The sequence below is a fragment of the Trichoderma aggressivum genome, assembly GCF_033847375.1.
Source record: "Trichoderma aggressivum f. europaeum strain CBS 100526 chromosome Unknown scaffold_075, whole genome shotgun sequence".
Taxonomy (NCBI): Eukaryota; Fungi; Ascomycota; class Sordariomycetes; order Hypocreales; family Hypocreaceae; genus Trichoderma; species Trichoderma aggressivum.
In genome coordinates this window covers 83,712-107,154 of record NW_026946441.1, presented here as the reverse complement: position 1 = coordinate 107,154, position 23,443 = coordinate 83,712, and the positions used below count along the sequence as shown (strand labels likewise).

The following is a 23,443-nucleotide window of genomic DNA, read 5'->3' as shown; positions in this document are numbered from 1 at the left end:
AGGAAGCGCGCGTCTATCAGAGATTAAAGCTGTTTCCTCACCAATGCTATAGTTACAAAGTATAAGCAGTGTGATGGTAATACATACTTTGCCACGCTTGGCGGGCGTCTATCAGAGAAGAAACCGGTTTTTCATCAATCCTATAATCAAACCATATAAGCAGTACCATGGTAGTACGAACTCTGCCACGCTTGGCGAGCCTATCTATGTAGAGTTGCTGAACAGTTGCTGAACAAATATATTTAAATGCTACAAATATGTTGCCCCTGTCGGCTAAACGAGAATATTTAAGGCGCAGTTTAAGGCTACCAAAGGCCTGTCCTACCTGTAAGCCTCACTTACTCACAAAGAGGGGTCTACCCAGACCAAGAGTTGCCGCCCGGCATTCCGTATGACAAGTACTAAAGACAGTATTAAGCACTAGCGACTTTGATGGCGAGAGTAACAGGTCTAGAAGGTTGCAAGAATAGATTGGATATTGAAAGAAAGCAGCGATGTTAGTAGTTCAGGAAAGTGTTAGATAAATAATTCTTTCTAGTATCTTGCTACGAGAGCTGGATTGAAACCACTGTGGTGCTAGATAGCCAAGTGAGGTACTGGATAAAGAGTCTGTGAATAATGTGTGACATACAAACCTGAGTTTTTCTAATACTCAAGTCTTTCTATTATGATTCTAGTGAATGTGTATTTGTTTCGTGAGTGTTCAACGGCTAGCGTTAGCAAGATGTCAAAACATCAGCGTGGGTATTAAAGCTAAGGGTACCTAAGGATAATAGGGTGAAGAGCAGAGAACATGACAGCCCTGACCACTCTATTTGACAGCTTTATCGCTGAGGTGGGATTGAGCAAGAGAGTTCATGAAAGCGTAGCAGGGGGTTTAATTATGGGCATAAGGACAGAGTAAAAGCACTATATCTGCAGTTGCCTCCCCCATCTCATATGTAAAGGTAAATCCTAAGGAATCAGTACTTTGCAGAAAGGGCGATGCTAGTAGTAGTAGGCAGACAAACATAGAAAGTGGTGTGAACATGTTTAAATAGTGAAAACACGACCTCTCTCGCATTTCGACGGTAAATGTCTCTGCCACACTGCGGCTAATGACGAGCAGCAGGCGTATGTAAGATGTTTCCATGCTATAAATGTAGAAAGATTGATTTGAACAGAGGGATAGGCAATAATAACTTGAAACATCATTCAACAACATCAAACAAAACTCATGGCCTCAGTTTCCAAAAGGTATCATCACTGGTCATGAAGGAGGAAAGGAATTGGTGAAGTTGAGCTAAATCCCCATGTAGACCTCAGCCTGCCCCCTGACAGGCTGAGGTCAAATGAAAGGAAAGGAACAGATGCTACACAGCGGGGATAAGCTCACTCACCTTTCCCTCCCCCCGGATGAGACGCAGATGTGAGAGAACAAAGGACAGGAGGAGGAGGAGGCAGCGAATTTATAGATTTCTCAGCGTCTGCCTATATATTATAGTTTGTAAAGGCGCTCCAAAGGCAAAAAAGGTTTCTGTACGCCACAACGAAAAAAGCAATATTGTATCAAATCTTCATATAGCAGATCGCTACAGTAATGAGTCAATCTCCGCCACTTGCTATCAGAGTTTGGCTTTAAAATTCGAAATCCATCTCAAAAGTAAGATCAGAATCACCAGGGTACTGCTTAGACAAACGTTAAGTTAGCCATGAGCTTGCGGAGTAAAAGGCTTTGGTTCTATTAGATAAGGTTTTAAATTTTAAGCTCATGCAGCTATTAGATCTATAGGCATGTTCATAGAAAGTGGGATGTTACGCGCAGTGGCACTGTGGGTGATTCTGTCTCCTCTTGTGTTGTAACTTATAGCCTCATTACAGCCTCATTACAGCCTCAATGAAAGCTATCAGGCCCTTGATAGCTTGTGATTTTACACAGTCAGAACGGAAGGATTGATCAAAAAGAGTGTTTCTCATAGTTGGTGAATAGCCTTATGCCAGGTAGCGGCAACTAAACCCTTTTGACATTCATGAATCTTCCTTTCAATGCCGAGCTTGATATTTGCTTCCGATGCGTATACATAATAATAACTAACGCTATACTTGCCAATGTAAGCGGCTGAGAGCGTAATTGTCTGCACCGAAGCCTCACCGAAGACCTTTGTCATTGGTCAAATCACCACCTTGTCTGCATAACGCAGATACAGGTCAGATTTTGACACCCAACCATACGCGTAGCGCTTTATAATGACAAACCAGTCTAGGACACATGTAATCTCATCAAATGCATTTGCGCACTATATAGGAGGCTTGCATGGCCGCCAAGATGTTGGCGCAAATTGTGCTACGAATATTTCAGACTTGCCAAGACTGAAGTGCCCTTAAGACGACGAGTAGTTGAGGATTGAGCTCAATCGACAACTTAACGAGTTTCTCTATCGAGTCTCCAGCTAACAGGCTTTAAATATCCGGGATGAATCTTGCGTATGGAAGTAATAACGTTACCAGGTTGTTGCTAGGTACAGCAGTAATATAAAGCGGATTTCACACATCATTGTTATGGCCAGCCGGGGCTGAAGGTATGCAACGTAGGCGCATCTTGTATCCCTATTCTGTTAGAACTCTGCCCTTGCATCCAAGCGAGCAGTCTACTCTTCCTTTTTCGTCGAAATAGCACGCGGGCACAATGGTGCCAAGACATATGAGCTCTCACCATAGGCTCTTCGGAGACTTTTATACTTGAGAATGATTCGCGGCCTTTCAGCCAAAACGCCACTGTCATATAAGTGCTAGGATGTTTTGCAAATTTTCTTACGCCACAGCAATACGCGAGACTCTACGCCAGTAAAGCATGACCACGTTTGCTATTAGTACAACTCAGCTGGCTGCTGAATAGGTTTTGCAGGGATGCAAGGCAAAGTACAAAGCATCATACAGAGAAAGACAGGCTTTTGCCCCCTCGTAATGCACAAGGGAGCGATGAAGACTTTCATGGTGTATATTGCTGTGCTTTGTGTAACCAAGTTTGCCCGTCTATATAAGATTTAAAAATCCCTTCTCTGGTTGAACAAGTCTGTAACAAAGCAGACATCAATCAGTATTAACAATGAGAAATTTTACTCCCGAATGCACCCTTCCTCCCAACGGGACATATAGCGGATATGTCCATGGGGTAAACGCCAGGTCAACTCTAGAGATTGTCTGGAGTTGCATCAGTATCATTATCTTGTCTACATGGTCCATCCTACACCTCGACCTCCCCGCAGATGTTGTTACAAAGGGTTTCAGACAGTGGCTTTGCAAACAAATATATCTCCTCTGGCGGAAAGTATTCTGGATGGGCCTGAAACTCTTCTCTCCAGAATTTGCCGCTACTGGTTGTGCAAGAAAGATTTTTGCTACTCGGTTCAACTCAGCAATGTTGGAGCAACTTGCACATCGAGATGAAGTTCCTTGGAGTCTAAAGCACACAATCCTTGTTGATATGGGCGGAATCGCTCTTCGCTTCCTCCCACCAAAGGATGGTGATACTCCAACATCAGACCAGGATACGCAGAAAATATTACCCGAAGGTGGCGAAATACCTGAGTTTATTAAGGATTTTTGTAGGAGACAGGATCGACTTCTGAAGAGGTGTGGAAGAATTCCGTGGGATTTGTGGGAGTGCCATGTTGAGCATGCTTTCGAGATGGAAAATCGCAAAAATGGAGAGTCATCACAGCAAGAATCACAGCAAGAACCACAGCAAGGATTGCAGGCAGAGCCGCAGGCGGAACCACAGGCGGAATCACCTGTGGAATCAACTTTGAGTGAAGCCGATGTCGCAGCATTAGCTGGAAATATCTGGATACTAGATTCGAAACAGCTTGCGATCGCACGAAATAGGAATATCATTACGAAAATGCCACATATTACGGAAGAGGCGATCGACGATAAAAGCAAATCAGACGGCCTGGTGAAAATTATTGCTGTACTCCAGGTACTCTGGCTTGTCGTCCAACTGGTAGTTCGAACCATTGATAATCTACATTTCACTCAGCTGGAAATCACCACAGTCGCCTTTGCTGCAACCGCAGTCATTATATACAGTATTGACTTCATTAAACCCAAAGATGTCAACGTGCCTTTCTACATAGATATAAGAAAGGTTGTCAAGTACGACGACTTCGTTGCTATTGCCAAAGCAGCTCCATTTGCATATATTCAGGGCAAGCGATATTATATGCCAACTTCTACTTTGCACGATTTGATTGACTATGAGGATCCGGATATGAGTCTAGAGAGTGAAGATACAGACGCCAGAGATACAAACACCAGAGTTACAGACGCCAGAGATACAAACACCAGAGATACAAACACCAGAAATACAGACACTAGAGATTTAGGTAACGTCGATCCAGAGACCACAAATCCAGGGAATACCGACCCAGAAGGCAGCAGCCAAGAAAGCAGTCGTCTACCGAACGGCAGCCAAAGGGAAACTCGTCAAGGGGGAAATGGGGAGGAAGAAAAAGGTGAAAAGGACGACTACAGATGCTACAAGGATCTAAAGAACAAAAAGTTGACATGTCAGTTCTGCTTCCAATGGAGAAATTTCATACGGAAGAAGCGATCTAAGAAGAGTGGATGTTCTTGGCGCAAGCTTTACACACTTTCCCCGAAATCAGCCGATATTTTCTCGTTACTCATTGGATTCGCGTCAGCTACTTCTTTTGGAGGCGTCCACCTCTTTGCATGGAATTCCGACTTTCCCACAGACGTTGAGAGACTCTTGTGGAGAATCTCAGCTCTAATGACTATCGTCCTGCCTTACATTTACATTGCTACCCATATACCTCATGTCGGAGACACAGTAGCAGACATCCGAAAGCAAAAGAAAACGGTGATGAACATTGTTCTCGGGTGTATTGCAATATGCTATATCCCTTGCCGGCTTTTTCTTGTCACTGAAAGCTTCAGGGCGCTGTACTTTCTTCCTTCTGAAGCCTTCAAGGCAACACCAGCGGTAATGAGCATTCCGCACTTGGGATAAGCTCAGGATCAGATGAGTGGATCTTGAGAAAGGAGAGTGTATATGGGTCAAGATTGTTTTCCAGATGTCTATGTTCAAACCGCCTCACATGGTTACTCGTTGCACCTGTCATTCAAAGGCTTGAGGAGCTGTAGAACACACCTTCACTAGTTTTTCTCATGTCATATACTATGCTACACTAATCTAGGTTCTTTTGTTTAGCAATATTGTATGCACAATTACTGAATATTACACGATTCTAACACCCACTCTACCTACCTACATGCTTCTGAGCCTCCTTCAATGTCTGTTAGCCTCTTCTCATGTAGTTGTATGGGCTAGTTGTAGTTGCCAGATACTCCAAGGCCTCACTCAGTTCCGGCAGTGTAAATACTCTTTTGTCCATAACCGACTGGATCCCATTGGCTTCTATTGCGGTCATCATTTCCTTCACAAGACCTCTTGAGCCAACATGGATGCCGCAAAAGGTACACATCTTCAACAGTGCAGACATGATGCTCTCTGGCGGAGTCACTCCCGTTACAACCCCGATGACCGTAATAACGCCTTTTAGCTTGATCGCCTGTATACTATTTAGCATCGTGCCAGTGTCGCCAACTTCAACGATAATGTCGAAGCTTTCTTAGGTATGCATCAGCTTTTCCGCAGTCTGTCCCCAGTGTGGATGGTGGCGATATGAACCAGGCTTTAATCTACAAGAATTTGGGTATCTACTATGCATTACGAACCGGCCGATACATAGTTCAGCCAATATGACATCGACGTGTTTCATTACCTCTGCAAAAGTACCCGTAACCTTGTGGTGACCAAGGCGATTGAACTATATTTAAGTTATGCTTTTGCTGATTTTTCTTATCTACATTTTATTCTACTTGTTGATAATAATTAATGAAGTGTGAGGTTGTACTGCGCATTATTTCAAGCCGTTTATCAACATGCACTCATTCGCCGCGGTGGTTGAGTCATCGCCGAGATTCAACATTCAGCGCCCTGGCAAGGCATCAAAACATATGACCATCACGGCCAAGAGAAAAAAGAGTATGATGAATGAAGAGTAATATTTCTGTGCTATAAATTATCTGGGTTAGATTGCCAAGACGTGCACTTCAGAAGAAAGCACACCCTGCTCTTGACAGGCTGATGAGCGGTGCTAGAACTATCCACCATATATATATTGGCTAGCTGGTTTTTCAACCTCAAGACTTCAATTCAGCAACATCACCATCACTGCATGGTAGACGCTCTACATAAAAGCAGACATTATTTCGCAGAATTCCAATGGCCAACCGACAAAAACCGCGGTTCGCCGCTCCTCTGCCCCAATCCCCTCGGTCCGACGTGCTCGAGTGGAAATTCCCCAACCCGCACAGCCACCTCGTCCTCACAGGCCGATCTCGAGCCGCCTGGCACACATCCTTTATCATTCCCTCGCTCAATCTTCTGCTAGATGCCGGCCTCGTCGTCAACAACCAGCGTCCCAAGCACATCTTCTTGACGCACGGCCACAGCGATCACACGCTGTTGGCGCCGGCATTCGTGAAGCGCGATGATCCGCCGGATATTTTCTGTCCCATCGAGATGAGGACTGCGTTTGACAATTTCGTCCTTGCCAAGACGATACTCAATCTCGGAGGTGAAATCGGGCCTGAAGACGCAGATATCCGGGGGCTTCCCATCGACGACAAAATAGTTGCAAGGAGCGAGGAATTGGGCCGGACTCCCTCTTCTACGGCTTTTCTCAACACGCACTTCACTCACGGGTTATCTCCCGGCGATGTTGTGCCTCTCCGCCGCGCTCAGGGCATCACGGCCACGGCTTTTCGCTGTGACCATCAAGTTCCCTGCCTGGGCTACGTCTTTAGCAAAACTACGCAGCGTCTGAAACCCGAATTCGCCTCTTTGCCGGGTTCTGAGCTTCAAGCACTGCGTAAGAGCGGCACCGAGCTCACGGCTCCTCATACCACGCCTATATTTGCCTTCTTAGGCGATACGACAGCACAGACGTTGGCTGCAGAACCATCATGGTTAAAAGAGGGAATTCCCGTCGTCATCACAGAGTGCAGTTTTCTCTATGAAGAGCACGAAGCACAAGGCATAAAGACAAAACACACGTTATGGCGGGATCTAGAAAAAGTCATAAGAAAGTGGCCGGAGACGACCTTTGTCCTGACGCACTTCAGCATGCGGTACAATGACGCCGAAATCGCGAAATTCTTCAACGAAATGCCTGAACCGCCAGAAAACATGGTCGTGTGGGCAGATTTGGAATGCTGAGCGAGAGAGAGAGAGAAGAAAATCGTGTGGACGTCCTTGTGAGCTGGTAAGCGACGACACCGCCAATTTTCTGCACTGCCCGTGGATGAGCTGTCACTCGTGTCACCGTGGATATTGCATCCCAAGTTACATGTTGGTGTGACCCTCAGATTGGGTGGGCTTGACTGTGAGATGAAATGTCCCAGGGGATAGCGACCACATACACCAAATCAATACAAGATCAAGCCCGACGAAGAAGGGTTTTGTTCACAAACCGATGATGAAGCACCGCCCAGTTGGAGCTACCAGCGGACCTCTTCCGACTTACACAAATCAAATCTATAAAAAGGAACAAGCAGCTCTTTTTAGTTCCGGGTCATCGGGAATTCTAAAAAAGCATCTTCTGCGTCTTCTTCCACGGGGTACACCAACCCTCGCCTCTCACAAGGCCATCTATAAACGGCAATTCTACGAAGCAAACATTTCGCAAATGGCACGTTCCAGCTTCATCCATGAACCATGCAAAATTCGATTTACTTCTTATGCTCCGTTTCTCTCGAACCAGGCTGGTTTTGTCATACCTGCAGAGAGGCTGCCTTGTTTTTGGTTCGGGCTGAACTCAAATACAGACGGTGAGCCTCCTTTGCGTCTCGCTCCTCCTGTTGCTTCAGGCTGCAACAAGACTCTCTTTCTTTTTCTTTTCTTTTCTTTTCTTTTCCAACTTTTCTTTTCCAACTCAAAAAGTTTCCTCATGAATGAAAGACATCCAGCTACCTCTTCTTGCTACTCTATTTCATCCAAGCTCATCACCTTCAACACCCGCGATCCCAGCCATCAAATCACCATCACCACCAGACATATACATATACAACTACAACCACAAAAGATCACAAATCACCACCGCCGCCATGTGCGTCCACTTCCGGTCCTGGAACCGCTGCTCCTCCTGCTTCCTCACCTTCAACCGCCGCTGCAACCGCGTCCCCTGCTGGAACGGCTCCCTCTCCCGCTGGCGGATCCACCGCCACGGATTGTCCTGCCGCAGCGGCTGCTACGAGCGCGCAGACGACGAGGTCTACACGCACTTGCCCTGCGAATCATGCAACAACACGGAGGCGGCAACCGGCGCCCAAGGCAAGACGGGTGTGATGGAGGCGCGGAACGCAGGGGTCTTAAGAGGGAACAGAGCTACTACGACTGCGGCGATGAAGAGACGGGCGGATATTAGTGGTGTGTTTATGAGGTTATGGTCGTTTAGGGAGGTGTTGCGTGTGCGTGGAAATAGCAAAAGGGGGAAGAGACATCTTCGCATGAGGATAAGGATGCTGTAATGTCCAACTTAGACCAAGCTTTTACAATAACAATATCTAGACTTTTTCAACTCTCACTCTCACTCTCTTCCTTTGACCCCCCCTTCTCCGTATGGTAATAAAACCTCATCAAGTTGAATCAAAAAATCCGTAACACAAAAGCCCTGCGCGTTCTTCAATAAACAAGCCACATGCGCCTCTCCTGTTCCCCCCAAAACACGCGCGTCACACAGAAACCGGGCCCTCGCAGCATAACCCGTTACCCAAGTATCGACACCGTTTTAGAGGGGGGCGGTCAGCCTGTCCTGCCGGGTAATTTCTCTCCTTTCTCCTCTTCTTGCTCTACTTTGGTGTGTGTGTGTGTGTGTGTGTGTGTATCATGTTGTGACGGCGCTTTATGAAACCAAGGTACGTTCTGGGATAATGGAGATGTGAAGTGCTATGAGGAGAGGGACTGGTACAACACTGTGATACAAACATTCTCGTAGCCATTTTGTATTATTTCTATTTTGTGCGTTGTTCTCGTAGGTCACAAATGACGTTTACGGCATTGCGTGAAGCTGTTTGGTCAAGGTCATGTGGCCGGCCCAGCTACCCGGCATTCAACATACAAACATTGGCAAAGACCAGCACCACATCATGTGAAGCAGCGTTGAACTTGGCGGATATTCAATCTAAGCTTGAAATATGATATAATACTAAAGAAGAAGAATCATTATCGAAAATTGACATTATCCCATTTCTTTGTGCATTTAGCTTGATGAAGTTGATGAAGTTGATGGAGTAAATCTGGTAGACATCGTCACATTCCTTGCTCCGTCTTCATCCCACGGCATTCAACTTTTCCTACCTAATCCAGAAAACAACGAATAATAAACGGTATATCATCAATTCATTGTAAATATTACTTGGCAGCATCTTGATCAACTGCCGCTAATTCACTCAGTTATGATGCACCCTCCCCCGGATTCGCTTTCGCTCTCGTCTCTCTTTCGGCACCTCGTAAAAAAGCTTGACAAAAAAAACCAAACAAAAGCCCCGTGATTATATATACAAACCGTGCTTTCCTGCACCGAGTTCCCGTTTCCCAAAACAAAAACAATGTCGTGACCCTTTTTCTTGTGCCTGCCACGCCTACATGTTTGTATATATATATAAAAAGACAGTCAAGAAGCCAAGGAACACGGTTCGCAGATGGCCTAGCGAAAAGAAAAAATGGCCGTATTAAATAGTGCTTGTTATATGCCGGTGTAGATGTATTTTTCTTAATCCTGTCGTGGCAATGAATAATGAGGAGTCATCTAGGGTCAAGGCGGTCTCTTGTTCATGCCTTCTCCTCGGGTTGGCTCTGAGATGTCTCCTCGGACTGCTCCCGAGTCTCTTCCTTGGGTGGATACTTGGCCATGAGGTCTTTCTCAGTAATGTAAAAGTCAGACTTTTCGTCCAGGAACTCCTTGTGGAACAGTTCGAGATAGCCTCCAGGAACCTGCTGGCCGACAAAGACCTTGATCCAGCTGTCCTTTCCGGTCCACAAATGGCGAATGAAGCGACCCTCACACTCGGAATCGCTGTTAGGGAAACCGTTGGCGTCGGTGCAAGCGAGCTGCCTGATGTCTTCGGGGAAATCGTATCGAATAAAGGTGCCGAAACCGCCCTGGTCGGTAGGTCGGCCGGGCGAGTTGGTGCGAAACTCGACGCATTCGGGGTGCTTGCCGTTCTCCTCGGGGCATCCTGCCCAGGCGTCCATGATCTCATAGGTCTTGGCGTTGTTTTGCGCAACAATGAAGCCAGTGTTGAGCATGAGCTTGCCAAACTTGTCCTTGTTGTACTCGCGGTTGGGGTCGACGGCCAGGGCGAGGGAGTTGTTGCTAGGGTTCAGGTCCCAGTAGTTCAGAAGCCACTCGAAGGGGAGGTCGAGGTTCTGGAATATGGCGTCGGAGTCGAGATACAGGCAAACCTTGTGCTGCTTGAGGATGGTGGAGATGACGGGGGCCTTCTTCCAAGATGCGCGACGGTCCTCGGGCTTCTCAATGGCGACAAAGTAGTACTTGTAACCGTGGATCTTGGCTGCAGGTGGTCACGTTAGTTTGGCTGCAATGATTCTGCGAGAGTGGAATTGAGGGAGCGTACCATAAAGCCAGTGATTGAGCACGCCGACAGACAGGCCGTGAACCTTTTCGGGGTTCTTCTCCCAGCTCATGACATCGGGTCCAAAGATCTGGTGAGGCGCATCAAAAGGGCGGTTGTCGAGGTCGATGATGCAGAGATCATTGCCGAGGGGCTCCGGGAAGTGAATATCGTGCTTGAGATCGAACTTGAAGGCGCCATAAGGCTGGTAGAATTTGGAGTCGGGCTTGATGGAAGGCTTGTGGACCTCGAACCAGACATCGCGGAAGCTGGTGTCAGGCTTGACAGGCTCAACGGGCTCGACGGGTTCGACGGGCTTCACCGGCTCGACAGGTTTGACTGGTTCGGATGGCGGAGGCACTGAGCCGGAGTTTGTATTTGGCTGCGTCCTAGAAGCGCAAGTTGCGTTAGCCATACGCTATCCTGGACAGGGACCACGATGCGATCTGTCACCACATCATCACGTACCTGTTGGGCAATTCAGCCGAGTCCAGCTGGTTGTAGACGAGGCCGGCAAAGACAATGATGAAGATGATGGCGCCGGCCAACAGGGCCGACAGCTTGGAAGATCGAACACCGCCGACAAACATTATCGCTGCATGCTCCGCCGATGGAATGCGGATACAGAAGGACAAAGACAGGCCTTTGTTTGTAGGAGGCGCAAGAGGGAGGAGAAAAAAAAGAGGGCAGAGGGAGGAACTGAGGGAGTGGATCCTGGCGAACGATGGATTTGATCCGCGTGCCCACCGAAACGAGACACGGGGGTTGCAGCGTATCGTAGAAGAAAAGGAGAGAGAGGTGGGATGAAGCGCAAAATCAATCAACAAGAAAAGAACAAGAAGCAGGGAAATGAAGAAGGAAGAAAAGAGAATAAAGAGCTGGCGACAAACCAGCAAAAAAAAAAAAGAGAAGAAACCCCAAGATTGGCTTGGCGTAGCGGCGCGTTGTGGCGAAGCACAGACAAGAGAGACAAGAGAAGACAAGAGACTGGTACTGGACAGAGACAGACGCAGACAGACAGCAGAAAAAGAAGCACAATATTGGATGGATTTGGATTTGGATTGGCGGAACGGGGGAAAAGGGGCAGAAAGAAACTGGAGACGTTATCGGGTACGTACCCTCAGCGCCCAGCTCCGGGTATCTGCTAACAGCACACGATGCCCGTCGCTAGCAAGGCAGCGCCAGACTCGGGGGCTTGGCGTTGACGGGGGAATTCCTCGAATCTCGCTGCAATCCCGCTGTATGTACATACAAGTACGAGCCGCGACTAGCTTCCAGGTTTTTAGTTTTTGCCTGGTTTCTGGCCACTCATCACTAATGGAGGCGGCTGAATGGGGGGAGGTGGGAGGCTAGCAGGGGAGACAAAATAAAAGCAACGGATGGATTGGATACTTTGGGAGGATTGGCGCCAAGTTGCCTTTATTTGATGAGTAAGATGCGTTATTGTTTCAGCTTTGCATCTCGTCTTTTCCTCTTCGTCTTACTGCACATTTCATAGTGGGTGTCGCGGTCTGGTTGAAGTAATAAGACGCTACGGGAATAAAGAAAGACTCGAGAATCAAAATACGAGCAACTGCCGTTGGCATTGCCCCAAGCTGACAATCTACACACACCTAGTATTCACTCTCCTACTGCGTATTACACATGTACATAACTGCACGATCGATCGCAGTGTTAGTTTGCTCGTATTAAATTGTTCCGGTCCTCATCCGCCAAATCGGCTCCCTCTCCTGGCTGCGTCGGACATCGGCGCCGTGCCGCGTAACCGCATACAAACGCAAAGAACCTCGCAAGAGAAATTGCAGGACACTGACAATCTTCACATGATTGAACTTGAACACACAACTACGGCGAGGCATAAAGTACAGATGACGTTGGAAAACTCTAATATCCAGCAAATGTAAACAAAACCAGCATCTACACTCCCAGAAAGGAAAACGTCGCGGCTCGCCACAAGTTGCATCGAGTAAGTCTCCTCGCTAGCTTCAAGTATATCTCAGCCCGCTGGGGCCTTGACAGAACAGAAACAACTTGCGACACTTGATCAATGTCTGCATTCGGCAGTAATGTCTACTTCACAGACGTTTTCTTCCATCAGCTGGATAGGTAGTGAATAAAAATTGCAAAAAGAAGGAAAAAAGAAAATCAAATGCGTGAACTGGGAATCGAACCCAGGGCTCCCCGACGTTGCTCGGATGGCAACGGAGAATTTTACCACTAAACCATTCACGCTACTCTTTCCGATGTCAACTCTGTCAATTGTTTGTCTCTATAATCCTCGGCCATGTGAAACTGTCACCCTCTGGCACCAATCGCGCCCATGAGCGACTTGGTAATCGCAGAGACTCGTCTCCATCACGATGCTGATCAAGCCCGCAATGCAAATGCCTCCGCTGTCACTTACCGTTGTAGCGCTAAGACTAAACTCGCGCTCCTCGGCCGGCACGTTTTCCATGATCTCGGCGAAGCAGTTGACATAGACGGCCCCGCCCAGTAGGCCCTCCCAAAAGATGACGATGAGTACGATGTAGACGGAGGGAATGAAGAAGAAGACGGCATGCAGCGTTAGAAGAATCAAGTTTCCAACTTGGAGAAGGGATGGGAGGTATAAGTGGTGGATACGGATAAAGGATGTGGACGACCGCGAGATGAAGACGCCGACTTGATATAGAAACCCATAGAACGGGTAGAATTCACGAAACTCTTTGAATGGCGATGATTCGAGTGGGAAGAGCAGCGTTGGCGAGACGCCTTGGTTGATGGTATACTCGGCGACGTATACCAGCAGCAAGGGAGCCATGTACGGTATGAAGAGAGCCTTGGCTCGCCGCATGTTGTTGCGCAGAGAATTCGCCTCGCCCCGGGTCATGGCATACGCAGTGTTTGCTGATAGGACAGACGGCTCAGGCACAAGAAGAGCAGAAGTGCTAGCTGCAATCTCGTGTTCCGTCTGGTCCGCATCTTCGTCCTCTACGTCTCTTTCCGGAACAGCATCATATTCCTTCAGAGCGCTGCCTTGGCGCAGCGGGTCCAGTGGAAGGACAAAGAAGAAGCTGACGAACATGATGGCAGGTAGGCAAGCCGAGAACAGCAAGCTCTGCTGGACAGTAAACCCCCACCAATCAGTCAACAGCACATATAATCCCGCCCCGACCAGACCGGCTGCACCAGTGCCAGATCCCCAGCCGGCCAAGCTCACATGCCCGTAGTAATGCGTCAGTCCCAAGAAACTGAGCTCGCCCCCACCACTGCTCAAGCTGGCCAAGATGACTCCCACCATCTTTACTGCCACAGACTTGGACGGAGGCGTAAGGGCAATCATCAGCATGCCACCCGCAGATAGCGCGATGAAAATGAGGACTCGTATCGGATATGGTATGCGATGGATAAAGTATGGAGCAATGAGCTTGGTGAAGAAGGAGGGAACGACATCGGCGAGGAGGACGACGCCTTTCGGAAGCGATCCGACGAGGTCTTGGGCGGCCGAGAGGATGATTACGTAGAGCACATTGTTAATGAGGCCTGTCAAGGGGGATAACGGTTAGCTGAATATCATTACCATTAGAAAAGCTCAGAGCTTGACAGGATGCGCACCAAGTAACCAAAAGGCGACGATGACCCTCATGTTGGGATGCTTTACCAAGCTCTTCAGCCTGGCGCTGTAGACAGCCCAGGAGGACGACGGAGCGCCGGGCATGGGGAGAAGCCCGGACGCGGACGGGGAGCGGCTTGGCATTCTATACTTGACTTGACCGAAAGACCATCACTAAGAGAAGAGCATTGTTGTGTTAGAGCTTGGAGGTTGTTGATGGAAGAATAGCTGACATGGGCCACGCGAGGTTGGAGGCCATACAGAGCACTGTAGGAGGAGATAACAGTCGCGATAAGGAGCTCTGGAGCGCTATGACGCAGCCACTTCTCCGAGAACACATAAAAGGCCCATCACATGTGCCATCCATTTATGTTCCTATCATAAAAACCACGAAAATACTATACAATCTTATTCCTAACTTACACGCATCAATTATTCGTCTTCATGGATTCTGGACGTGTATCCTTCCGTCTCCCGACTCGCCTGCGTCACACTCTCAGGCGCAATCCAGCCCTCTGCAGAGATGCTATCCGGCACACTCTCGGGCGTATAATAATCACTTCCCTTGTACTTTGATCCTCCGACCCCCGGCGGATTTCTTCCAACGTTTGCCCTGGACGCGGCTTGTCCTTGAGCGGCAATGTCGCCGCTGTTGCCCAGGCTCCGTTGGGCATCTGCGCCTACAACATCGGCGTCGTTTTGGCCGCCCTGTTGGCGATATGACTCGGAGATCTTGTCACCAGGACCTCCTTGGCCTTCGTACTGATTTCCGGTAGCTTGTCTGTTGGAGTATCTTAGTAAATGCCCATTCTCACTACCAAGTGCCGACGTGACTAAGGGGTCGATGGGGACTCACCTCCCACGAGCATCAACGTCTCCTCCCTCACCAGGAGGAATACGTTTGTTGTAGCCCCTGTTTGTACTCAAATCTTCTCCATAGGTGACATTGGCTGAATCAAATTTCTTTTCCACGTAAGAGTTGACGCCGGCATCGTCATCAGCCTGTGGACGAGCATTGCCAGTCTTGGCCTGGTAGGTATTGAGATCAGCCTCGGCACGGCGCGAAATCTCTTCGTAGTTGGACATTTTGATATGCGTAAAGTCTTGTAGTGGAATTGTTCAAGTTTGAAAGGCTGTTAGTTTTTTGTGAGGATTGGTTTCTGATTGAATCGTTGAAGATGGCAGTATTTATACAGTATTTACGTATGCTCTAGACGATGGCTCCTCGATGACCTCAGAGCAACGGTATATGATTTCATGACACCGCATGACGGAGAACAAATGTGGGCCAGAAAGTCTGATTACAGCAAACACGGACTCGAAATCGAGATCCTTTCTCAAGATGAAATTTGCAATAAAAGTGATATGCTGCTATGAGCATTTGCTACTTGCAGCATAGATAAGCCTGGCTTGCCTTGTAGGTAGCCTGTAGGTGTTGGAGGACGAAAATGACATCAGATGGTGAATATCTTCACGTACAGCTCTCCCAACATGCATCAATTCAACCACCAAAATAGTATAGTATTAAGTTACATTGATATAAATGTCAATGCCTATTATTCCGCAGAAATCCCCAGCAAGTGATTGATCCTATTCCCAATCCTCCATATCAGTCCGGCAAATTCTCGGCCCAAACACCAAGATTTCGCAATCGCAAAGTTGCGATGCTCTTTTGCGCCGCCATCCAAAAATCATTAATCTATAATCCAACCACAATTCCGCTTTTTCATAACCTCAACCTGAAACAAATCGCAATCCAATCACCTCATCCCATCCAGACTCCCACCACCATCATCAACCATGGCAGAAGACGCCTGTCCCGTCGACCACAAAACCCGCGACGCCTGGCTCGCCCACGCCCGCGCCGCCGAAGCCTCCAAGCAATCACAAACCCAACCTCAATCCCAATCCCAAAGCGAAGCATCCAAATGCCCCGTCGATCACTCCGCCAGGAACCCTTCCTCTTCCTCATGGACCCAGACAATCTCCTCCTACATCTGGTCCTCTCCCTCCCCCGCCACAGATCACCTCCCCGCAAACCACCCCGCGATACCTTCAACAACGGCACCATCAAACCTCGAAACCTCCCGCGTCACGTCCACCATCCCCCGCTCCTTTACAAACCCAGATGAATGCCCCGTCGACCACGGCGCTTCCGCAAACCCCTCCAATGCAGAAATCGAGTCCGGCGCAGACGCTTCAGGCAACTGGGTCTACCCCTCAGAGAAGATGTTCTTCGAAGCCATGAAGCGCAAGGGCTACGATGCGCGCGAAGTAGACATGAAGACCGTCGTGCCCATCCACAACGCCGTCAACGAGCGCGCATGGCAGCATATCAAAGAATGGGAAGCTCCCTACTTGACCGACTCAAAGTATGTTTTCCTCTTCCATCCACATCTCCAGCTACAATCCTCCTTCAAAACACCAATAACTAATTGAAGAAAACCACAGATGCGACGGCCCCAGACTCTCCTCCTTCGCCAACAAAAGCACCCGCATGACCCCAACCGCCCGCATCAACACCATCCTCGGCTACACCGCGCCCTTTGACCGCCACGACTGGGTCATCGACCGCTGCGGCACCCGCGTCGACTATGTCATCGATTTCTACGCTGGAAGACCCGGCGGCACGGCTGGAGCCCCGAGCTTCTATCTCGATGTCAGGCCCAAGCTGAATACCTTGGAGGGAGTCAAGATGCGGGTCATGAGGTGGACGGGATTGGCGTGAGAGTGCAGCTTTGGGAGAAAAGAGATGGATGAAAATGAATGTATAATATGATTTACGTGTGGCATAGAAAAATGGCGTTTTGCTGGGCTGATAATGATGTGTTGTGTGGGAATACGCATATAAAGATAGACAGAGCTAGAGGGGGGCTCTTTGTACGATACACATCTCCTGTACGATATGAGAGTGGTTTCTTGAGTCATTTATTGCGTCAATTCATGGCATCATTTCGATGATGCCTCTACTGGTGGGTACCTATTGTACAGCAGTGCTACCCAGCAAATCCTATCCCTCATCCGTGGGCAGCAGAATATCTACCCATCTACAAGTCCTTTGCTCGCCTCTTCCGTATCTGCAAGCGGACAGGAGCCTTGGTCTCCAAAGCCTGCGTCTCAAGACTCCACCCCTTCTGCACCAACTCATCCCAGAGCTTTGGGCTGTTGAACTGTGGCACAAACGCGCTGTCTCTGTCCTTGCCGGCAATGCTAAACTTTCTGCCGTTGCCTTCGACGCCAGCATCGCAGAAAAGCTCATCCAGTTTCTGCGTGTAGACACCACCATCTTCCATTAGCCATGCGATTTCCATCGCGGCAAACCACGCGCGTATGGCATCGTTTGGCTGGGCGCCCTCCCAGAGGAGCATCTTGATGGGGGTGAGACGGCCGGGAACGCGAGAGCAAATGAACCGGGTATGCTTGAGGCCATCGACAATGATGAGCTTGTCATGTGAATCGGAGCAGCTCATGGCGTGGCCGTAGCTCTCGGCGAATTCGAGATGGACTACCTTGCTTCCACGGTTGTTGCGGATGATGGGACTCCAGAAGACGATGCTCTCTCTTTCTGCGACTTGCTCGGGGGATAGAACAACGCCGCTCTTGAGGTATTCACTAAATAGGATCGTCGCTCGTTGTCGGTTGATTGTAGCCATGCAAACACTGCGAACACCAAGATAGTTTGTACCAAGATGGGCAAGCACGAGGAGAATCATCAAGAACACAACACTTGAATGATCCTCAATCGCCTTCACCACCAACGTTCCCACAAGCAGGCCGATCAAGCCCACGGCTGTCTCCTGGCTAGCCTCCTTTGCATTGAGTTCAGCGAGATTGTCTTGCTTGGCAAAGTGCACACTCAGAGCTGCCTTGCTGGCACCAGCAGCAACGCCGCACAACGCTCGAAGTGCCTGACCAGTACTGAGCGCGATAACCTTGCCCCAGGAGCCGAGAAACGGACTATAGAGCTCCAGAAAGAAGGCACTGTCGTTGAAAAGATCGGCTAGGAACCGGTATCGCTTGGCGTCTGGTTCGATTCGAAGGCCAAAGCGGTGGGCAAACACAATCGTCGCAATGCGAGACGTGGTATCCTTGAGGATGGTGAGAAGAAGCGCAAACGTGGCCGAAGACGACGCATCCCCAACGCCGAGACCTTTGAGCAGGGCACGATTGGCAAGAAGAGAGCTGATGGTTGAAAAGAAGGCCTGGAGGGAATCAAACATTTGATACGCGAGGTAGTCCTTGGAGACGGAGTGTGGGAATCCAACTGGGAGAAACGAGTCGAACAAGGCCTTGCGCCATTCCCGAATAGAGCGGTAGAAGATGCCGTTGGATCTGTTCTTGAGCTGGACCTATATCACTGTTAGAACCTGATATTCAGCAGAGGTAGGAGGAGATGCTCACTGGCAAGATGTGGCCATCGTGGGCGTGAAGCCACTGCTGCTGCACATGGCCAGATCTGTCGAGCTCTACAATGTCGACATCGTTGCCCCAGGCCAGAATATCCGTGATTTTCTCTGCTGGTTCATCGTGAGGTTCGTCATGGATCGCCATCGTGGGCGTGCCGAAACAGTCACCTTCAAATCAAAGGTGCAGCGGCGAAAGCGATGAGTGCAGGTGTTGCAAACATAGGATGAGATGTGCGCGCAAAAGAACAAAACCAACAATGAGGAAATAAGAGAATGGAATCAGAGAAGGGCCCTATTCAATCTAGGAACGGATGCGCAGTGAATTTCGGTCGCGGTTTGCGGTGAATGGTGCAAAAGGGAAGTTGACAACAGAAGGTCGAAGTGAATGTGTCGGGTAGATGAAGTAACAGGTGGCAGAACCAACTTGGCCAGCAGCTATTTTGGCACAACAGCTGGCAGGTCACCTACAGCAGAAAATAAAACAGACCAGTATAAAAATGCATGAGATGCTGCTTCTTCAATCCATCTATTGATATATTAAACTTTTGGTATAAATTCTTTTTGCCATGTGCATTTACGGCTTGTATCCCAACAAACGCCAGATTCTATTGCCTCCCGTCTATCGCTTCACAGGCGTCCCATCCTCAGCAACCAGGAACTCGTCCGTCTTGAGAGGGCCCTCGCCAACACCCGTCATGATGACTCTGCTGACGCCCTCCTTGATAGTGCCTGCGATGCCCTCATCCAGCTTGACGCTGGCGTTGACGACGCTTCCATCTTTCCAGCCCTCGGCGGCGGCCAAGATCGGCGCAAAGGCACCCAGCACCGTCGCCGCATCCTCCTCCTGGTAGTAGACGACGCAGTTGGGGCCGGCATCAAAGGTATAGGCAGCGACAGTCTTGCCAGCCTGGGCATTGATGGCCTCGACTGCGCGAATGGCGGCCTTGGACACATCGTTCATGTAAAAGATGGGCGGGTAGGTGTCGGCGCAGGTGGCGTGGAACGAGTTGGAGTCGCGCATGGTGACCTCGGCGAACTGGGGGAAGTTGCGGTTCTTGATGGCATCCTCCATCAGGGCCATGTTGGCGGGCACGATGGTGGATATCCTCTGCTGGAACAGGCCCGAGGTCGCGACGGTCTGCTGCATGCCCGAGGTGGACGAGACGCCCTTCTTGGAGGCGCTGACAACTAGAATCAGCGCGCGCATGCCCGGCCAGTGAGAGGCGGGGGCAACCAGGTCAGCCTTGGAGTCGCTGCCATCCTCCTTTTCACCCATTCTCCAGGCGACGTAGCCGCCGAACAAGCTGCGGCAGGCAGAGCCGGAGCCCTGGCGAGCAACAAGGGACAGCTCTGAGGGAGAGTCGGGCAGCTCGTAGAGGTTGGCAATGGCCTGGACAAGGGCAGCAAAACCAGCGGCGGACGAAGCCAGACCAGCAGCCGTGGGGAAGTTGTTCTCGGAGACAATCTTCAGGGGGAAGGTCGACAGCTTGGGCAGCGCAGCGTTGGCGGACTCGAGGGCAGCTCGGCGGGCGCGCAGCTCACGGAAGCAGGCCTGGGTTCGGGCGCCAGAGACGTCGGAGGGCTCGCCATTGAGCAGCAGACTGTCGTCGCCGGTGTAGGTGGAGGAGCAGGAGGCAGTCGTGAGGGTGCGGAGATCGCTCTGGGACAGCGTCACGGAGAGGGAGCTGTTGGTGGGGAGGTTGAGCTTTGCGTCGCGTTTGCCCCAGTACCTGGAGGGAGAAGGATGATGGTTAGTAATTGATTCCCTGGCCTGATTTCCCTTGCGTATCCGTTCATCGGGGCGCAATGGCTCGACATACTTGACAACGGCAATGTTGACGGGGGCGGTGGTGCTTGCGCGGTAGACTTTTGTGTCTGCCATGGCGATGGTTTGGTGGGATGGACGACGAAATGGGCGGATTGTATATCTGATTCCCCCCTTTGGTGATCTAGGTGAAGAGAGGTATCACTGGCTCAAGCAATGGCTGACAGAATAAAGAGAGGACAAGAGAAGAGGTTTGATATAGGGATGGTGCTCTGTAGTCTGTCGAGGAAAATGATGGTTGGGCGCAAAGGCAAAATGTCACCCGGACTTTTACACCGCCCAACTGCCACCACTAAAAGCACGACTAAGACAGATTGTAATTGTACTAGTACCTGGCCTGGCCACTCTATCGGCGCCAATTTTAAATCCAATCTCATTGCCTCTGGATCCATCCCATTCATTCATTATCTTTTGATCCCCTTGAAGCTAGAGCCAAAATGTGAACGAACAGACGCTCGTTTTCGGCTCGTGGGCGCGGGGCTGCTGCTAAAACCCCCACCATACGAGGGTTGCATGAAGGATACGAACACGAGAGCCTTGCTTACTGCAGCCTGCTGGTAGATTATAAGTTTTTGCATTGCATTGCAGTTCATCTCATCTCATCCTGTCAGACGGAATGCGCCAGATTCGATTCGATTTCGCACATGCTGTCTGTACATCTCGCATTTGCCTGATGCATCCGGATAAGGCTATTATGTATTTGTCCGCCTCGGCGAGATGTGTGGCGAGCTGGACCGGCAACCAGCTGTTATCGATGCGTGACACGACGCTGCATGGCTTGGTAGGAGCTGGCTCGTAAGAATGATGCATCAAGAGCGAGATTCATCAAAAATGACGATTCTTCTAATCGAACCAACCGGATTTGATAGAGAGAATGCAGTACAAGATTCCCATCCAAGTCGGATGTCCACCCACGCCTCATGGCTGCTAAATTACCACATTAGGCAATTCCACAAGGTACGGCGAAACTTGTCCGCTTACAGTATGCCCCAGTCTTCACGTCAAATTTCATGACCAAATATTGCCTACTATGGCCATCTTCACGTCGCTACGTTTACCTGGTACGAGAGCTATTAATCAGCATTGAGAAGAGACACCGTTTCAAGAATGGAGCATTCAAAATGTATCGTCGGCTGAGAGTCTTGTCCGCTCTCCGCCTTTCTCATCCTCGATTGTTACCATGTCAGAAAGCAAGATTTCCATGTCAAGAAGATTGTACCAAAACATGCAAAGACATGGCAGAAGCTTGGAAAGTGATGGGTTCCCGTATACAAATTGTTTGTCAAAAGACTACAGTGGAATAAACATCTGCATTGACGTATTTGTAGGCGATGTGCATCAATAACACGCTCGCACGGCAGTAAATGTGATTCCTCCCTTAAAACCTTCATTCTCACGAACGAGTACAACCCAAGACAAATTTTACTTCTCAAAGACTCGTCAAAATCTAGTCGCTTGGTGGCAGATTCACGGAATTATACAATAAATGTCACTAATGAAGAAGTAATATTTTCAAGACAATTCTATTCAGACAAAGCCGATGTTAGGGTATCTTCCAACCAATTTCGTGTCTCAATCCCATATAAACATAAAACAACTCCAAAATCAGTCGGGTATCGCCGCCAAATGTTGTTCCAAACGTCATAACTCATAACAGTCCATCGCCGCCAATGGCTTCAAAAGGCAATCAAATCATCCCCCTCAAACGCCGGCTCAATCTCGTACGGCTCCTCATCTTCCTCCGATTCCTCTTCAGACTCCTCCCCAGAAAAGTCGCTCTCCAAAGGAGGCACCTTCTCTTCCCCAGGAGCCCAACGCCCAGGCCCATCCCACATATCATCTATGAGCGCCTGCTCCGATTCCGCAAAGTCAGCCCGGTGGAGGATGTTCTCATCTTCTCCGATGGGCACAAGGACGAGTTTCGCCATGGACTCCTTGACGAGGTCAAGGTTGGAGAGGTCGAGGGACTGAAACTGTAGTGAAATGATTTTGTTATTCCACTCGTCCACATGTGCTGCTTCTGCTCGGTCCGTGGCAGCGACGACTATGCCCCTCTCCATGATTGGCTTCACCCACTCTAGGAATTCCACGAATCTTTGCCTCTGGCGCTCGGTCCAGTTGCAATGGTAGCCCTTGTCTTGGACCCAGAGCCAGGTATCGAGAGGGTCGCAGTCCACGTCCCAGACGTAGGCGGCGCTTAGACGCTCAAGATTGCAGGGCTGTTCCACGGTGATATTCCACAGTTGGTCAGCCAATTGCTCGTCTCCAGCTTCCTCTGCGTCCGCGATGAGGGTGCGGTGGTGACGGCGGACGTGGTGGTTCACGGCGTATTTAAACTTGACCTCGTTGTAGATTTCGCCGAGGGCAGGGAGGTTGCTGCCGTAGTAGTCTCTGCGCCAGGGGGGGTTGTCATGGGCTGTCTCGTCTCTGTAGATCTCAAAGTCGACATCTTTTTCGGCCAATTTTCTGCGTGGACCGAGACGATACTTTGTGGATGTCGAGAGTGGCTGGCGAGTGGTGCGTTTGCGAGGACGGGGCTGAGACTGGGGAGTGTCCTCGTCGACATCTTCGTTTTCTTTGTCGTCGCCTCCCAAAGACATTTCAGAGTCGGACTCTTCTGCCCATTTATCGAATGAGGCGAGAACGTCTCGACTGTCCATGACCATGCCGGTATCTCCGGTGACCTCACGGTCCATATTCATGGTATAAAAGACGGCAGACATGATGTCGGTGGGTAGATGGATGATAGTGAGTGTATAATAGTGGGTCGGAGAGTGAACGAATGGATGATGTGAGAGAAATGGGGTAGAAATGATGGCCCGTAAGTAGAGAAGAGAGAGTTGACTTTGAAGCCGTAAAGGAATAGAATATAGAATGATAGTAAGATGTGTGTATGTGTATAAGAGAAGGATGTAGCCA

At 49.5% G+C, this 23,443-nt stretch overlaps 10 protein-coding genes across 10 annotated transcripts; 4 read left to right on the top strand and 6 right to left on the bottom strand.

Annotated features, from left to right (window-relative positions):
• Positions 1-3,397: 3,397 nt before the first annotated feature.
• Triagg1_10525 (uncharacterized protein) lies at positions 3,398-5,011 on the top strand (the record flags this gene model as incomplete). The annotated part of the gene is made up of 1 exon (XM_062894606.1): positions 3,398-5,011. The coding sequence occupies one exon, from the start codon at positions 3,398-3,400 to the stop codon at positions 5,009-5,011; it is 1,614 nt and encodes a 537-aa protein (XP_062750557.1).
• A 1,278-nt stretch (positions 5,012-6,289) lies between these two features.
• On the top strand, positions 6,290-7,285 carry Triagg1_10524 (uncharacterized protein; the record flags this gene model as incomplete). The annotated part of the gene is made up of 1 exon (XM_062894605.1): positions 6,290-7,285. One exon carries the CDS (start codon positions 6,290-6,292, stop codon positions 7,283-7,285), a length of 996 nt encoding a protein of 331 aa, XP_062750556.1.
• Positions 7,286-8,172: 887 nt separating this feature from the next.
• Positions 8,173-8,625, top strand: Triagg1_10523 (uncharacterized protein; the record flags this gene model as incomplete). Its single annotated transcript, XM_062894604.1, has 2 exons — positions 8,173-8,535; positions 8,608-8,625. 2 exons carry the CDS (start codon positions 8,173-8,175, stop codon positions 8,623-8,625), a joined length of 381 nt encoding a protein of 126 aa, XP_062750555.1.
• A 1,273-nt stretch (positions 8,626-9,898) lies between these two features.
• On the bottom strand, positions 9,899-11,291 carry Triagg1_10522 (uncharacterized protein; the record flags this gene model as incomplete). Its single annotated transcript, XM_062894603.1, has 3 exons — positions 9,899-10,641; positions 10,705-11,090; positions 11,170-11,291. The coding sequence occupies 3 exons, from the start codon at positions 11,289-11,291 to the stop codon at positions 9,899-9,901; spliced, it is 1,251 nt and encodes a 416-aa protein (XP_062750554.1).
• Positions 11,292-12,970: 1,679 nt separating this feature from the next.
• Triagg1_10521 (uncharacterized protein) lies at positions 12,971-14,437 on the bottom strand (the record flags this gene model as incomplete). Its single annotated transcript, XM_062894602.1, has 2 exons — positions 12,971-14,223; positions 14,296-14,437. 2 exons carry the CDS (start codon positions 14,435-14,437, stop codon positions 12,971-12,973), a joined length of 1,395 nt encoding a protein of 464 aa, XP_062750553.1.
• Positions 14,438-14,725: 288 nt separating this feature from the next.
• Positions 14,726-15,379, bottom strand: Triagg1_10520 (uncharacterized protein; the record flags this gene model as incomplete). Its single annotated transcript, XM_062894601.1, has 2 exons — positions 14,726-15,074; positions 15,150-15,379. 2 exons carry the CDS (start codon positions 15,377-15,379, stop codon positions 14,726-14,728), a joined length of 579 nt encoding a protein of 192 aa, XP_062750552.1.
• Positions 15,380-16,093: 714 nt separating this feature from the next.
• Positions 16,094-17,021, top strand: Triagg1_10519 (uncharacterized protein; the record flags this gene model as incomplete). Its single annotated transcript, XM_062894600.1, has 2 exons — positions 16,094-16,665; positions 16,745-17,021. The coding sequence occupies 2 exons, from the start codon at positions 16,094-16,096 to the stop codon at positions 17,019-17,021; spliced, it is 849 nt and encodes a 282-aa protein (XP_062750551.1).
• Positions 17,022-17,340: 319 nt separating this feature from the next.
• On the bottom strand, positions 17,341-18,844 carry Triagg1_10518 (uncharacterized protein; the record flags this gene model as incomplete). Its single annotated transcript, XM_062894599.1, has 2 exons — positions 17,341-18,642; positions 18,695-18,844. The coding sequence occupies 2 exons, from the start codon at positions 18,842-18,844 to the stop codon at positions 17,341-17,343; spliced, it is 1,452 nt and encodes a 483-aa protein (XP_062750550.1).
• A 474-nt stretch (positions 18,845-19,318) lies between these two features.
• On the bottom strand, positions 19,319-20,581 carry Triagg1_10517 (uncharacterized protein; the record flags this gene model as incomplete). The annotated part of the gene is made up of 1 exon (XM_062894598.1): positions 19,319-20,581. The coding sequence occupies one exon, from the start codon at positions 20,579-20,581 to the stop codon at positions 19,319-19,321; it is 1,263 nt and encodes a 420-aa protein (XP_062750549.1).
• A 1,619-nt stretch (positions 20,582-22,200) lies between these two features.
• On the bottom strand, positions 22,201-23,247 carry Triagg1_10516 (uncharacterized protein; the record flags this gene model as incomplete). Its single annotated transcript, XM_062894596.1, has 1 exon — positions 22,201-23,247. The coding sequence occupies one exon, from the start codon at positions 23,245-23,247 to the stop codon at positions 22,201-22,203; it is 1,047 nt and encodes a 348-aa protein (XP_062750548.1).
• Between the last annotated feature and the right edge of the window lie 196 nt (positions 23,248-23,443).